Below are 14,253 nucleotides of genomic sequence, written 5' to 3'. Positions count from 1 at the left end.
TTGTTTCATTAGAGCTGCATGGTGAACTAAGTGAACTAGGACAGGACTTGAGAGAGAGGATTAACAACTCCCTGGAAGTAGGGGCTGGCTGCCTTTGGGGCCAACTTCCAAAACTGTGCCACTTGTTTAAAGTGAACAGGAGGGAGTTGGAGCAGCCTTTGTATTGAATCAGCACAGTGAGTGGGATACTAGTATACTGTAGACATTCTATAAGTACAGCCAGGAGTTTTTCCAGGCCATGTGGCCTGACCAGAAAAAACTCCTAGGCCACAGCCTATAAGTCCCAGAGTTTTCCTTAGGTCAGGTGTAGTCGCGTTTCCAGGACAACCTCCTGGCCCTACCTAGTGTACAGCAACCTGGAGCCTTGGTCTGGTCTTACCTTGGTAGAGCACCGTGGTCCTGGGGGTGACGTCAAGGACAGGGCCGAAGGGGAACCCCCATACCCCTGACAGGCTACAGAGGAGCAGCTGTAGGAAGGGCGGCAGCAGTGTGGCGTGGTCCCCCATGTTTGCCAGGCTGACCTGGGTGCAGGTGGAGCCCTGTATGCTGTCACACACCTTGTTGCTTACACACACAAGAGTGATATTATCCTCTGTTGGGCTCAGCAGTGGTGGCTTCTAGGTCATCCTCTGTCTGTAGGAAGGCTCACTCTGCACAGAAGACAAAGAAGAAAAACAGATAGTATCCCACACTGTAGATGCCATTGTTTAGATGAGAGTCTGTGTGTGTGTGTGTGTGTGTGTGTGTGTGTGTGTGTGTGTGTGTGTGTGTGTGTGTGTGTGTGTGTGTGTGTGTGTGTGTGTGTGTGTGTGTGTGTGTGTGTGTGTGTGTGTGTGTGTGTGTGTGTGTGTGTGTGTGTGTATACACGCGTGCATAGGTACACATTTCCTGAGCCTGTTTCATATTTGTGCATAATCACACTGGTTCCACCATACGTCACCCCATGTTAGCTTAGGCCCAATAAGTACACACAAAATGAGTCAAGATGCATTACATAAAACACCAATTACAAAAGTCGATGATGAAGAAAAATTGTTGTTTTCTCTAATATTCTGGAACATGGCTCCACTTCTCCACTTACTAATTAGCAGTGTGTGTTGGGGGGCTAGGCTTGGCAGGGTGATGGCTAATCTAGTGATTAGGCCCGATGCCATGAGATCAGTCTCCGCCTGGTTGGCCGCACTCTTGTGCTCTGTCACTGATCAAAGGCCTCTAACATTAATCATGTTCTCCTCCCCAACCTACAGTGTAAACACACCAGCCTCTCACCCATCTGACACGAAATTGCGTCGATGGTGTCGCGTGTGGAAGATGGCCCGGGCGATGACCGCCTATCTGTCATCACCATGACGACAACATGGAAACTGCACATGGAAAGATAAACACATCTGCCTGAGCCATGTCAGGCCTGGATGATAACACGCATGAACAATTAGAAAGGGTAGAACAAAAAAGCACGAGAAGGATGTCCTCTGAAACGCTTTGGAAAATTGCTCAAATCTGACCAAAACATCTTTTCACATGTATTTTTTGTTCAAACATTTTAAATCTATTAACTGTTGACATGGACTGAACATATTTTTAAGGGTTTTATCTGTAGAAGAAGTGCTCGGTTGCATGTTACTTCTTTAGCACTACTGCTGCAGGCTACTTTCCATGAGAGTCTCTGACTAGTTTCCGACAAATTTACCTCAGTTGCCCCCCTGTTCAGAAAGCCCAGTTATATTGATTGATGGCCTACAGAATGTGAAAAGATATCAAAACGGAGTCATAGTCTCTCTGGATATGACCATCTGTCAGGCAAGACATAATGATATGAAAGATATTATCCAGCCTGACATTTCTACAGATGGCCAAGGAATACGCTCCAATTACGTGCCTCATATAATCCTTGCTTTACTGTAGCTATGAAAAGATAATATCACCATAATACCAAAAGCTTAAAAACCATAGCAAATAAGCATTTTCTCTACTATACCCCTAATTTGGTAGAGTTTCTCAAACTGAAATATTAACCCCCTAGAGTCTATTGACTGGTGCGTCAATCTAAGGAACATAACAAAAAAATCTCCAGCAAAATCTGTCAATTCATTTGCATGGGCTGCATCTCAAACCACCACATCCGCCTATAGCGAGCTACAGCGGTGTTAATCAGACCATGAGACATCCCGAAAATAGGTATTCTCACGAAAACGTCTGAAGCGTCCGAACGATTTGCCCACTCTATGAAACGACGAGACTCCCACGAACACGATGGTGGTCTCCGTTTCGCTCTACGACCCCCAAAAGCTCCAAAGGACTCATGTGAAATCGGTACTGTCGATGTGCCAACTTCTGTTTGCAGCATCAGAAGCGTTTGGACTATAAACTAATGTGACCCAACTGTGGAAAGAACACGGTGGTGTTCTCCATTTTGCTCTACCACCCCCGCAAGTGTCATGTGACTCGTCTGAAGGTAACCGGTACTGGAAAACACCCAATTATGGAAGTATGGAGGTAGTTTTGTGCCTACCCAAAAAAGGGGGTTAAATATGTGTAAAAAAAAATATATATATATATACAGTACCAGTCAAAAGTTTGGACACACCTACTCATTCAAAGGTTTTTCTTTATTTTTAACTAAAAAAGTGTTAAACAAATCAAAATATATTTTAGTTTTGAGATTCTTCAAACTAGCCACCCTTTGCCTTGATGACAGCTTTACACACTCTTGGCATTCTTTCAGCTTCACCTGGAATGCTTTTCCAACAGTCTTGAAGGAGTTCCCACATATGCTGAGCACTTGTTGGCTGCTTTTCCTTGACTCTGCTGTCCAACTCATCACAAACCATCTCAATGCGGTTGAGGTCGGGTGATTGTGGAGGCCAGGTCATCTGATGCAGCACTCCATCACTCTCCTTCTTGGTAAAATATGCCTTACACAGTCTGGAGGTGTGTTGGGTCATTGTCCTGTAGAAAAACAGATGATAGTCGCTCTAAGCGCAAACCAGATGGGATGGTGTATTGCTGCAGAACGCTGTAGTAGCCATGCTGGTTAAGTGTGCCTTGAATGTTAAATAAATCACTGACAGTGTCACCAGCAAAGCACCCCCACAGCATCACACCTCCTCCTCCATGCTTCACGGGGGGAACCACACATGCGGAGATCATCCGTTCACCTACTCTGCATCTCACAAAGACAAGGAGGTTGGAACCAAAAATCTCACATTTGGACTCATCAGACCAAAGGACAGATTTCCACCATTCTAATGTCCATTGCTCATGTTTCTTGGCCCAAGCAAGTATCTTCTTCTTATTGGTGTCCTTTAGTAGTGGTTTCTTTGCAGCAATTCGACCATTAAGGCCTGATTCATGCAGTCTCCTCTGAACAGTTGATTTTGAGATGTGTCTGTTACTTGAACTCTGTGAAGCATTTATTTGGGCTGCAATTTCTGAGGCTGGTAACTCTAATGAACTTATCCTCTGCAGCAGCGGTAACTTTGGGTCTTCCATTCCGGTGGCGGCCCTCAGGAACGCCAGTTTCATCATAACGCTTGATGGTTTATGCGACTGCAATTGAAGAAACTTTTAAAGTTCTTGACATTTTTTGGATTGACTGACCTTCATGTCTCAAAGTAATGATGGACTGTCGTTTCTTGCTGTTCTTGCCATAATATGGACTTGGTCTTTTTTAAAATAGGGCTGTCTTCTGTATAACATCCCTACCTTATCACAACACAACTCATTGGCTCAAACACTTTAAGAAAGAAAGAAATTCCACAAATGAACTTTTAACAAGGCACACCTGTTAATTGATATGCTTTCCAGGTGACTACCTCATGAAGCTGGTTGAGAGAATGCCAAGAGTGTGCAAAGCTGTCATCAGAGCAAAAGGTGGCTACTTTGAAGAATCTCAAATATAAAATATATTTTGACTTGTTTAACACTTTTTGGTTATTACATGATTGCATATGTGTTGTTTTTTAGTTTTAATGTCTTCACTATTATTCTACAATGTAGAAAATTGTTAGTTTTTTTTACCTTTATTTAACAAGTCAGTTAAGAATAAATTCTTATTTTCAATAACAGCCTAGGAACAGTTGTTCAGGGGTAGAAAAACAGATTTTTACCTTGTCAGCTCAAGGATTTGATCTCCCAACCTATCGGTTACTAGTCCAATGCTCTAACCACTAGGCTACCTGCCACCTAGTGTTTACCTGCTGCCTAAAGAGAAACCCTGGAATGAGTAGGTGTGTCCAAACTTTTGATTGGTACTGTATACATATTTCCTGAGATTTCTTATATCTCCTACATATAGGACAGAACCTTCAAAACCATATTCTTTATGATAAATGTTTTACTGTCTTTTTTGCCATTTATTCATGTGTTTTTCAATGTGTTTCTACTATTGTAGTTATTAAAGGCAAAATTCAATATTTTATCAAATTCATTTTTTATTCAAAACATTACACCTAAAGGAGACCTAAAATCAAATAGGTAAATTATCCATGGTATGACTATTTTAAAACAATTCCATATGTCAGCTTAGAAGTCAGGGAGAAGTCATGGTAAAGTCATGAAATTCCTCTGTCCAAATGTGTATGAACCCTGTAGATATCTATACTTGAGAGGAAGAGGTGAAGCGAGGGGATTTACTTTGCCCCAAATCTGTCCACGAAAAGAATTCCACAAAGTGAGGAATTTTTTGTATGGTCAATGAGAGAGTGTTGAATTTGGTCAACAAAAAATGTAACTGATAATTTGCTACGTGAGGCTTATTTGATCGCATTGAAGTTTTGCAATGCTTATATTGTTACGAGTGTACTGATTGACATAAGTGGACACAAGTGTCATTCGGACAACTTTTAGAAAAATATTTTATGTCTGAGTTGTGACTGTTGTTCACACGCATATCTGCCCTCTCATTAGGTAGAATGTTCCCACCTGATCTCACCTCCTCCCGCCTGCCTTCCGTCTTTGTGGACTTCAACTCCCATTGTTAGGGAGGAGACACAAGCATCTTGTAATTATATCAACCATCTCTGGCTATACTATGACACCAGCACTAATTGCCACATCTGCTAGTTGTATGTACTTTTGTTAATTGTTCTGTTAAGTGTTCCTGTCTCCCGATTGGCTGCTCTGTAATTGTGGCCAACTGACACAGGTGATTGTGATTAGACTTGATCAAAGGCACAGTTATGCATGTGTCTCTAGTCTTGTTCTCACTTGAGCTGTTTAGTTTTACGATTGTGTGTATTAATCTATTTTCTCAAGTGATTGGGTTAAGACCTACTTTTTGTGACCCACAAAGCAGAGGGAAAAGAGTTCTGCTTTCGCTGCTGTTGGACACTTGTTAAGCAAGTATGAAATAACCGTAGCTGAAGAGATTTATCCAATGAATGAGGATGGATGAATGAAATTGCTCTGTTCTAAACATAGAGACCATATCCACCCCGAGAAAGCGCACTTCAAATGGACCAAGGCAAAGTAGCATGAAATGGGGATTGTGTCTAAAATAATCTGACATTCTATTCTGGATAAGTCTAAAGAACTGTATACAGAGTTTCAAGTTTCAAGAGTTTTAATGTCACATGCACAAGTATAGTGAAATGCTTTTCTTGAAAGCTCTAATCCCAACAATGCTGTAATCCTGTAGAGTAGAACAAAAAAAACACGATAAATAGAAATAAGAAGAACACCAGAAACTAAGTAAGATATATACAGTGTCCGTTCCAATTCCATATTTACAATGTGCAGGGATACTGGAGTGATAAAGGTAGATACGTATAGCGGTAAGGGGACTAGGCATCAGGATATATGATAAACAGAGTAGCAGCACCGTACATGATGACAATAACAAGCTTGTGAGAGCTGTTTTGTGCGGCTTCAGTGCAGCTTTTGACATTATCAATCATAATCTGCTGTTGGAAAAAACGTATGTGTTATGGGTTTACATTCCCTGCTATTTTGTGGATCGAGAGTTACCTGTCTAACAGAACACAGAAGGTGTTCTTAAAACGTCATTATGGTAAGCGGTACTATTTTCCCCTCCGGATGAAAAGCAAAAGTAAACTGCCTGCTACTCAGGATATGGGATATGCATATAATTGGTAGATTTAGATAGAAAGCATTCTAAAGTTTCCAAAACTGTTAAAATAATGTCTGAGTATAACAGAACTGATATGGCAGGTGAAAACCTGAGAAATCTATCCAGGAAGTGGGATTTTTTTATTTTTGTAGTTTTCTATTGAATGCCATTGATTTAGGACTCAAATTGCACTTCCTATGGCTTCCACTAGATATCAAGTCTTTAGAAATTGTTTCAGGCTTGTATTCTGAAAAATGGAGTAAGACCACTTTGAATGAGTGGACCATTCAGTGTCCCTAAGGTTTTTCATGCGCACGACCGAGAGCACGCCTTGTTTTCCATTTATATTGACGAAGCTTTTGTCCGGTTGAAATGTTATTGATTTTTTTTTTTTTTTTATTTTATCCCATTTTGTCCCCAATTTTCGTGGTATCCAATCGCTAGTAATTACTATCTTGTCTCATCGCTACAACTCCCGTACGGGCTCGGGAGAGACGAAGGTCGAAAGCCATGCGTCCTCCGAAGCACAACCCAACCAAGCCGCACTGCTTCTTAACACAGCGCGCCTCCAACCCGGAAGCCAGCCGCACCAATGTGTCGGAGGAAACACCGTGTACCTGGCCCCCTTGGTTAGCGCGCACTGCCCGCCACAGGAGTCGCTGGAGCGCGATGAGACAAGGATATCCCTACCGGCCAAACCCTCCCTAACCCGGACGACGCTATGCCAATTGTGCGTCGCCCCACGGACCTCCCGGTCGCGGCCGGCTGCGACAGAGCCTGGGCGTGAACCCAGAGACTCTGGTGGCGCAGTTAGCACTGCGATGCAGTGCCCTAGACCACTGCGCCACCCGGGAGGCCCCCGAAATGTTATTGATTATTATGACTAAAAACAACCTGAGGATTGATTATAAACATCGTTTGACATGTTTCTACAAACTTTACTGATACTTTTCGGATTTTTCGTCTGTCTGTTGTGACTGCCTGGATTACTGAACAAAACACGCGAACAAAACAAAGGTTTTTAGATATAAAGAGGGACTTTATCGAACAAAACAAACATTTATTGAGTAAATGGGAGTCTTGTGAGTGCAACCATATGAAGTTCATTAAAGGTAAGTGATTAATTTTATCACTATTCCTGACTTGTGTAACTCCTCTAGTTGGCTGATAACTGTAAGGATTTGTCTGCTGGGCGCTGTTCTCAGATAATCGCATGGTATGCTTTCGCCGTAAAGCCTTTTTGAAATCTGACACCGTGGTCTTTAAACCGATGTATAACACTTGTATGTTTTATGAATTTTTATAATGAGTGTTTTTGACCCCCTAGAGAGGTTAAATGGAAGCCTCTCCAACATAATCCAGGTAGTCAGGCATTCCCCAGGGCAGTTGTCTAGACCCCTTACTTTTTTCAATCTTTACTAATGACCTGCCACTGGCACTGAGTACAGCTTATGTATCTATGTACAGTATGCCGATGACTCAACATTATACACATCAGCTACACATCAGCAGAACTGCAGTCCGTTTTAAAATGGGTGGCTAGAAATAAGCTAGTACTAAATATTTCAAACTAAAAGCATTGTATTTGGGATAAACCATTAACTGAACCCTCAACTGCAACTAAATATTTTAATGTATAATGTGGAAATTGAGCAGGTTGAGGAGACTAAACTGCTTGGTATAACCCTGGATTGTAAGCTGTCATGGTCAAAACATATTGATGCCATGGTAGCTAAGTTGTTCTATAAGGTGTAGTTGTATCTGATTTTACTGCTTGCATGAGTTACATGATGTGGAATGGAATTCCATGTTGTCATGGCTCTGTGTAGTACTGTCTGTTTTCCAGTCTGTTCTGGACTTGGGAACTGTGAAGAAACCCCTGGTGGCATGTCTTGTGGGGTATGCATGGGTGTCTGAGCTGTGTGCCAGTCATTTGAATAAACAGCTGTGAGTATGCATAGAGAAAAAAATACAAATAAAATATAAGGGTCAACTTAAATATTCTGTCTAGCCATTTTGTTAGCTATTTAGTAGTCTTATGGCTTGGAGATAGAAGCTGTTCAGGAGCCTGTTGGTGTCAGACTTGATGCAACGGTATTGCTTGCCGTGCGGAAGCAGAGAAAACCGTCTTGGGTGGCTTGAGTCTTTAAAGATTTTCCGGGTCTTCCTTTCACACTACCTGATATAAAGATCTTGGATGGCAGAGAGCTCAGCCCCAGTGATGTACTGGGATGTCCGCAACACCCTCTGTAGCGCCATGCGATCGGGGGCGGTGCTGTTGCTATACCAAGCGGTGTTGCAGCCAGTCAAGATACTCTCAATGATGCAGCTTTAGAACTTTTAGAGGATTGAAGGCCCATGCCAAACCTGTTCAACTTCCTGAGGGGGAAGAGGCGCTGTCGCGCCTTTTTGACAACTGTGCGCGTGTGTTCCATTTTAAGTCCTTAGTGATTTGGAACCGAGGAACTTGAAGCTCTCGAACCCACTCCGCTGCAGCCCCGTCGATGTGAACAGCGTGCTCGCCTGTAGTCCACGATCAGCTCCTTGGTCTTGTTGAGGGAGAAGTTATTGTCCTGGCTCCAGACTGCCAGGTCACTGACCTCCTTCCTGTAGGCTTTTTCATTGTCGCCGGTGATCAGGTCTACCACTGTTGTGTCATCAGCAGACTTGATGATGGTGTTGGAGTGGGGCGTGGCCATGCAGTCATGAGTAAACAGGGAGTACAGGAAGGGGATTATGCACAAATCCCTGTGGGGCCCCCAGTGTTGAGGGTCAGTGTGGCTGAGGTGATGTTGCCTACTCTCACCACCTGGGGTCGGCCTGTCAGGAAGTCCAGGATCCAGTTGCAGAGGGAGGTGTTCCATCCCAGGGTCCTAAGCTTGGAGGGGAAAATGGTGTTGAACGCTGAGATGTAGTCACTGAACTGCATTCTCACATAGGTATTCCTCTAATCTAGATGGGTGAGGGCAGTATGAAGTGCAATTGAGATTACGTCGTCTATGGATCTTTTGCGGCGGTATGCAAATTGGAGTGGGTCTAGGGTATCTGGGATGATGGAGTTGATGTGAGCCATAACCAGCCTTTCAAAGCACTTCATGATTACAGATCTTGTGCCACGCTGTCAGCGCAGTAGGATGTGTATATCTGTCTTTGTCTTATCCCATGTCTAATCCCATGTAAATAGCCAGTCATTTTTCGTATATATCTTAATCTCGCTTTCTATCTACAAACTAAATATACTTTTCTGCAACCCGCCTCACCCAATGTGGTACGGATCTGCTATTTTTATTCCTTATAACTGGAACTTCCATCGGGAGCTAGCCAGCTAACTAGCTACTAGTCTTTGTTAGCCACAGCTAGCGGTCCTCGTCTTTTTCCCCCCTGGCATCAGCCAGCCTTAGCGCGGACAACACCTGCCAGTCTGCACAGCGCAATATCAACCCAAAGCATATCGGACTGCATCTCTCTACCATATCACCGGATTCCTGACGCTCTGGATCATTACACCGGATCATTACTCCGGATCATTGCAGCTAGCTAGCTGCAAACGAGTGGCTACTGTTAGCTAATGCCTCTGTCCCGAAGCAAGCACCAGCTAGCCTCGAGCTAGGCCCATATACCAGCTAAATCTCGGGCTACAATACCTCCTTTTCCAATTGGCCTGGACCCTTTATTGTCGACATGGAGCCCCGCCGATCCTTCACTACTGGACTGCCGACGTGATCACCCGATGTGGTCTCAACAGGCTATTCTGTTACGAATTCGCCGAAGAACCATCTACTAGCCCCGGCCCGCTAGCTTTTCTGAACGCTGTGTCCCCTGCTCGCCTAGCGTAGTAGTGACTACCGAACAGCACCCTGACTCGCCTATTGCTGCTCTTTTGACTCTATGATCACTCAGCTACACAGCTGATGCCCCCTGGACTGTTTCGATAACACGGTACCTCATTTTGTTTACCTGTCGGCCCCAGCCTCGAACTCAGGTCCTGTATGTACATAACTGACCCACTCTGCCCATTCATCGCCATTTACCCGTTGTTGTCTTAGCTCTCCTGTTCAACACCTGTAATTGCTTTATGCCTCTCTCTAATGTCAATATGCCTTGTCTACTGCTGTCTTAGCTAGTTTATTGTTTTATTTCACTGTAGAGCCCTCAGTCCCGCTAAAAATGCCTTAGCTCTTTCATCCCACCCCACACACATGTGGAGACCTCACCTAGGTTAACTGATGCCTCCAGAGACAAAACATCTCTCATCGTCACCCAATGCATAGGTTTACCTCCACTGTACTCACATCCTACCATACCATTGTCTGTACATTATGCCCTAAATCTATTCCACCACGCCCAGAAATCTGCTCCTTTTATTCTTTGTCCCCAACGCACTAGACGACCAGTTCTTATAGCCTTTAGCCGTACCCTTATCCTACATCATCCTCTGATGTAGAGGTTAACCCAGGCCCTGTAGCCCCCAGTTCCACTCCTATCCCCCAGGCGCTATCATTTGTTGACTTCTGTAACCGTAAAAGCCTTGGTTTCATGCATGTTAACATCAAAGCCTCCTCCCTACGTTTGTTTTTTTCACTGCTTTAGCACACTCTGCCAACCCTGATGTCATAGCCATGTCTGAATCCTGGCTTAGGAAGGCCACCAAAAATTCTGAAATTTCCATCACCAACTACAACATTTTCCACCAAGATAGAACTACCAAAAGGGGGAGGAGTTGCAATCTACTGCAGAGATAGCCTGCAGAGTTCTGTCATGCTATCCAGGTCTGCCCAAACGGTTCAATCTTCTACTTGTAAAAATCCACCTTTCCAGAAATAAGTCTCTCACTGTTGCCGCTTGTTATAGACCCCCTTCAGCCCCCAGCTCTGCCCTGGACATCACATGCAAATTAATCGCCCCCCATTTATCTTCAGAGTTTGTACTGTTAGGTGACCTAAACTGGGATATGCTTAACACCCCTGCCGTCCTACAACCTAAGCTAGATGCCCTCAATGTCACATAAATTATCATGGAACCTACCAGGTATAACCCTAAATCCGTAAACACGGGCACCCTCATATATATCATCCTGACCAACCTACCCTCTAAATACACCTCTGCTGTCTTCAACCAGGATCTCAGCGATCACTGCCTCATTGTCTGCATCCGTAATGGGTCTGCGGACAAACGACCACCCCTCATCACTGTCAAACGCTCCCTAAACACTTCAGCGAGAAGGCCTTTCTAATCGACCCAGCCCGGGTATCCTGGAAAGATATTGACCTCATTCCGTCAGTAGAGGATGCCTGGTTATTCTTTAAAAGTGCTTTCCTCACCATCTTAAATAAGCATGCCCCATTCAAAAAATGTAGAAGTAAGAAAAGATGTAGCATTTGGTTCACTCCAGACCTGACTGCCCTTGACCAGCACAAAAACATCCTGTGGAGTACTGCATTAGCATCGAATAGCCCCCACGATATGCAACTTTTCAGGGAAGTTGGGAACCAACATACACAGGCAGTTAGGAAAGCAAAGGCTAGCTTTTTCAAACAGAAATTTGCATCCTGTAGCAAAAACGCAAAGGTTCTGGGACACTAAAGTCCATGGAGAATAAGAGCACCTCCTACCAGCTGCCCACTGCTAGGAAACACTGTCACCACTGATAAATTTACGATAATCGAACATTTCAATAAGCATTTTTGCTACGGCTGGCCATGCTTTCCACCTGGCTACCCCTACCCCGGTCAACAGCTCTGCACCCCCCACAGCAACTTGCCCAAGCCTCCCCCATTTCTCCTTCACCCAAATCCAGATAGCTGATGTTCTGAAAGAGCTGCAAAATCTGGACCCCTACAAATCAGCTGGGCGAGACAATCTGGACCCTCTCTTTCTAAAATTATCCGCTGCAATTGTTGCAACCCCAATTACTAGCCTGTTAAACCTCTTTCGTATCATCTGAGATCCCCAAAGATTGGAAAGCTGCCGCGGTTATCCCCCTCTTCAAAGGGGACACACTCTAGACCCAAACTGTTACACACCTATATCTATCCAACCCTGCCTTTCCAAGGTCTTCAAAAGCCCTTTTAACCTCTATAGGGGGTGTGGGACGGTAGCGTCCCACCTGGCCAACATCCAGTGAAATTGCAGAGCGCGAAATTCAAAAATACTCAATTCAAATATTTAACATTCTTGAAAATGTGTTTATACATCAAAATAAAGCTTAACTTCTTGTTAATCCAGCCGCCGTGTCAGATTTCAAAAAGGCTTTACGGCGAAAGCAAACCATGCAATTATCTGAGGACAGCGCTCAGCACACAAAACATTATATACAGTTACCAGCCAAGTAGATTAGTCACGAAAGTCAGAAATAGCAATAAAATTAATCACTTACCTTTGATCTTTGTATGGTTGCACTCACAAGACTCCATGTTACACAATAAATGTTTGTTTTGTTCGATAAAGTCCCTCTTTATATCCAAAACCCTCCATTTTGTTGGTGCGTTTTGTTCAGTAATCCAATGGCTCAAATGCGGTCACAAGAGGCAGACAAATTCCAAATAGTATCTGTGAAGTTCGTAGAAACATGTCAAATGATGTTTATAATCAATCCTCAGGTTGTTTTTAGCCTAAATAATCGATAATATTTCAACCGGACAATAGTGTCGTCAATATTACAGAAAAACAAGAAAGGCGCGCTCTTGGTCGTGCGCAGTAACCAGCTCTGAGGACATCCCAGGGTCCACTCACTCAATGTTGTAATTCGCCCTCAGTTTTCAGAATAAAAGCCTGAAACAATGTCTAAAGACTGTTCAAAACTAGTGGAAGCCATAGGGAATGGAATCTGGGTCCTATCCCTTTAAATGGTGGATAGGCTTTCATTGGAAAAACAGACACTTCAAAGTAATGGCACTTCCTGGATGGATTTTCCTCAGGTTTTTGCCTGCCATTTCAGTTCTGTTATACTCACAGACATTAGTTTAACAGTTTTAGAAACTTTGGAGTGTTTTCTATCCAAATCTACAAATGATATGCATATTCTAGCTTCTGGGCCTGAGTAGCAGGCAGTTTACTTTGGGCACGCTTTTCATCCGGAGGTGAAAATAGTGCCCCCTACCCTAGTGAGGTTAACAAACAGATCACCGGCCATTTTGAATTCCCCCGTACTTTCTCCGCTATGCGATCTGGTATCAAAGCTGGTCATTGGTGCCCCTCAGCCGCACTCAAGGTCCTAAACAATATCATAACCGCCATCGATAAAAGACAACACTGTGCAGCCGTATTCATTGACCTGGCCAAGGCTTTCGACTCTGTCAATCACCACATTCTTATCGGCAGACTCAACAGCCTTGGTTTCTCAAATGACTGCCTAACCTGGTCCACCAACTACTTCTCAGAGTTCAGTGTGTCAAATCTGAGGACCTGTTGTCCGGACCTCTGGCAGTCTCTATTGGGGTGCAACAGCGTTCAATTCTCGGGCTGACTCTTTTCTCTGTATACATCAATTATGCCGCTCTTGCTGCTGGTGATTCTCTGATCCACCTCTACACAGACGACACCATTCTGTATACTTCTGGCCCTTCTTTGAACTCTGTGTTAACAAACCTCCAGATGAGCTTCAATGCCATACAACTCCTTCCGTGGCATCCAAATGCAAGTAAAACTAAATGCATGCTCTTCAACCGATCACTGCCCACACCCGCCTGCCCGTCTAGCAGCACTACTCTGGGCGGTTCTGACCTAGAATATGTGGACAACTACAAATACCTAGGTGTCTGGATAGACTGTAAATTCTCCTTCCAGACTCACATTAAGCATCTCCAATCCAAAATTAAATCTAGAATCGGCTTCCTATTTCGCAACAAAGCGTCCTTCACTCATGCTGCCAAACATACCCTCGTGAAACTGACCATCCTACTGATCATTGACTTCGGCGATGTCATTTACAAAATAGCCTCCAACACTCTACTTAGACTGCATCCAATTTGCTATCACAGTGCCATCCGTTTTGTCACCAAAGCCCCAAATACTACCCACCACTGTGACCTGTATGCTCTCGTTGGCTGGCCCTCGCTTCATATTCGTTGCCAAACCCACTGGCTCCAGGTCATCTATAAGTCTTTGCTAGGTAAAGCCCCGCCTTATCTCAGCTCACTGGTCACCATAGCAGCACCCACCCGTAGCACGCGCTCCAGCGGGTA

At 44.0% G+C, this 14,253-nt stretch overlaps 1 protein-coding gene across 2 annotated transcripts in view; it reads right to left on the bottom strand.

Moving 5' to 3' along the window:
- LOC129860373 (semaphorin-4G-like) overlaps positions 1 to 14,253 on the bottom strand; it is an 85,700-nt gene that overhangs the window by 58,977 nt on the left and 12,470 nt on the right. For both annotated transcript variants that reach the window (XM_055930729.1, XM_055930728.1), the window contains exon 2: positions 380 to 650. In XM_055930729.1, coding sequence (XP_055786704.1) covers positions 380 to 506 — 127 coding nt within the window. In that variant the 5' untranslated portion in view covers positions 507 to 650. The remainder of the gene's footprint in view (positions 1 to 379; positions 651 to 14,253) is intronic.

Source organism: Salvelinus fontinalis, chromosome 8 (genome assembly GCF_029448725.1).
Source record: "Salvelinus fontinalis isolate EN_2023a chromosome 8, ASM2944872v1, whole genome shotgun sequence".
NCBI classification, from domain to species: Eukaryota; Metazoa; Chordata; class Actinopteri; order Salmoniformes; family Salmonidae; genus Salvelinus; species Salvelinus fontinalis.
The sequence above is the reverse complement of the archived record's forward strand: the minus strand, read 5'-3'. Positions and strand labels throughout refer to the sequence as shown.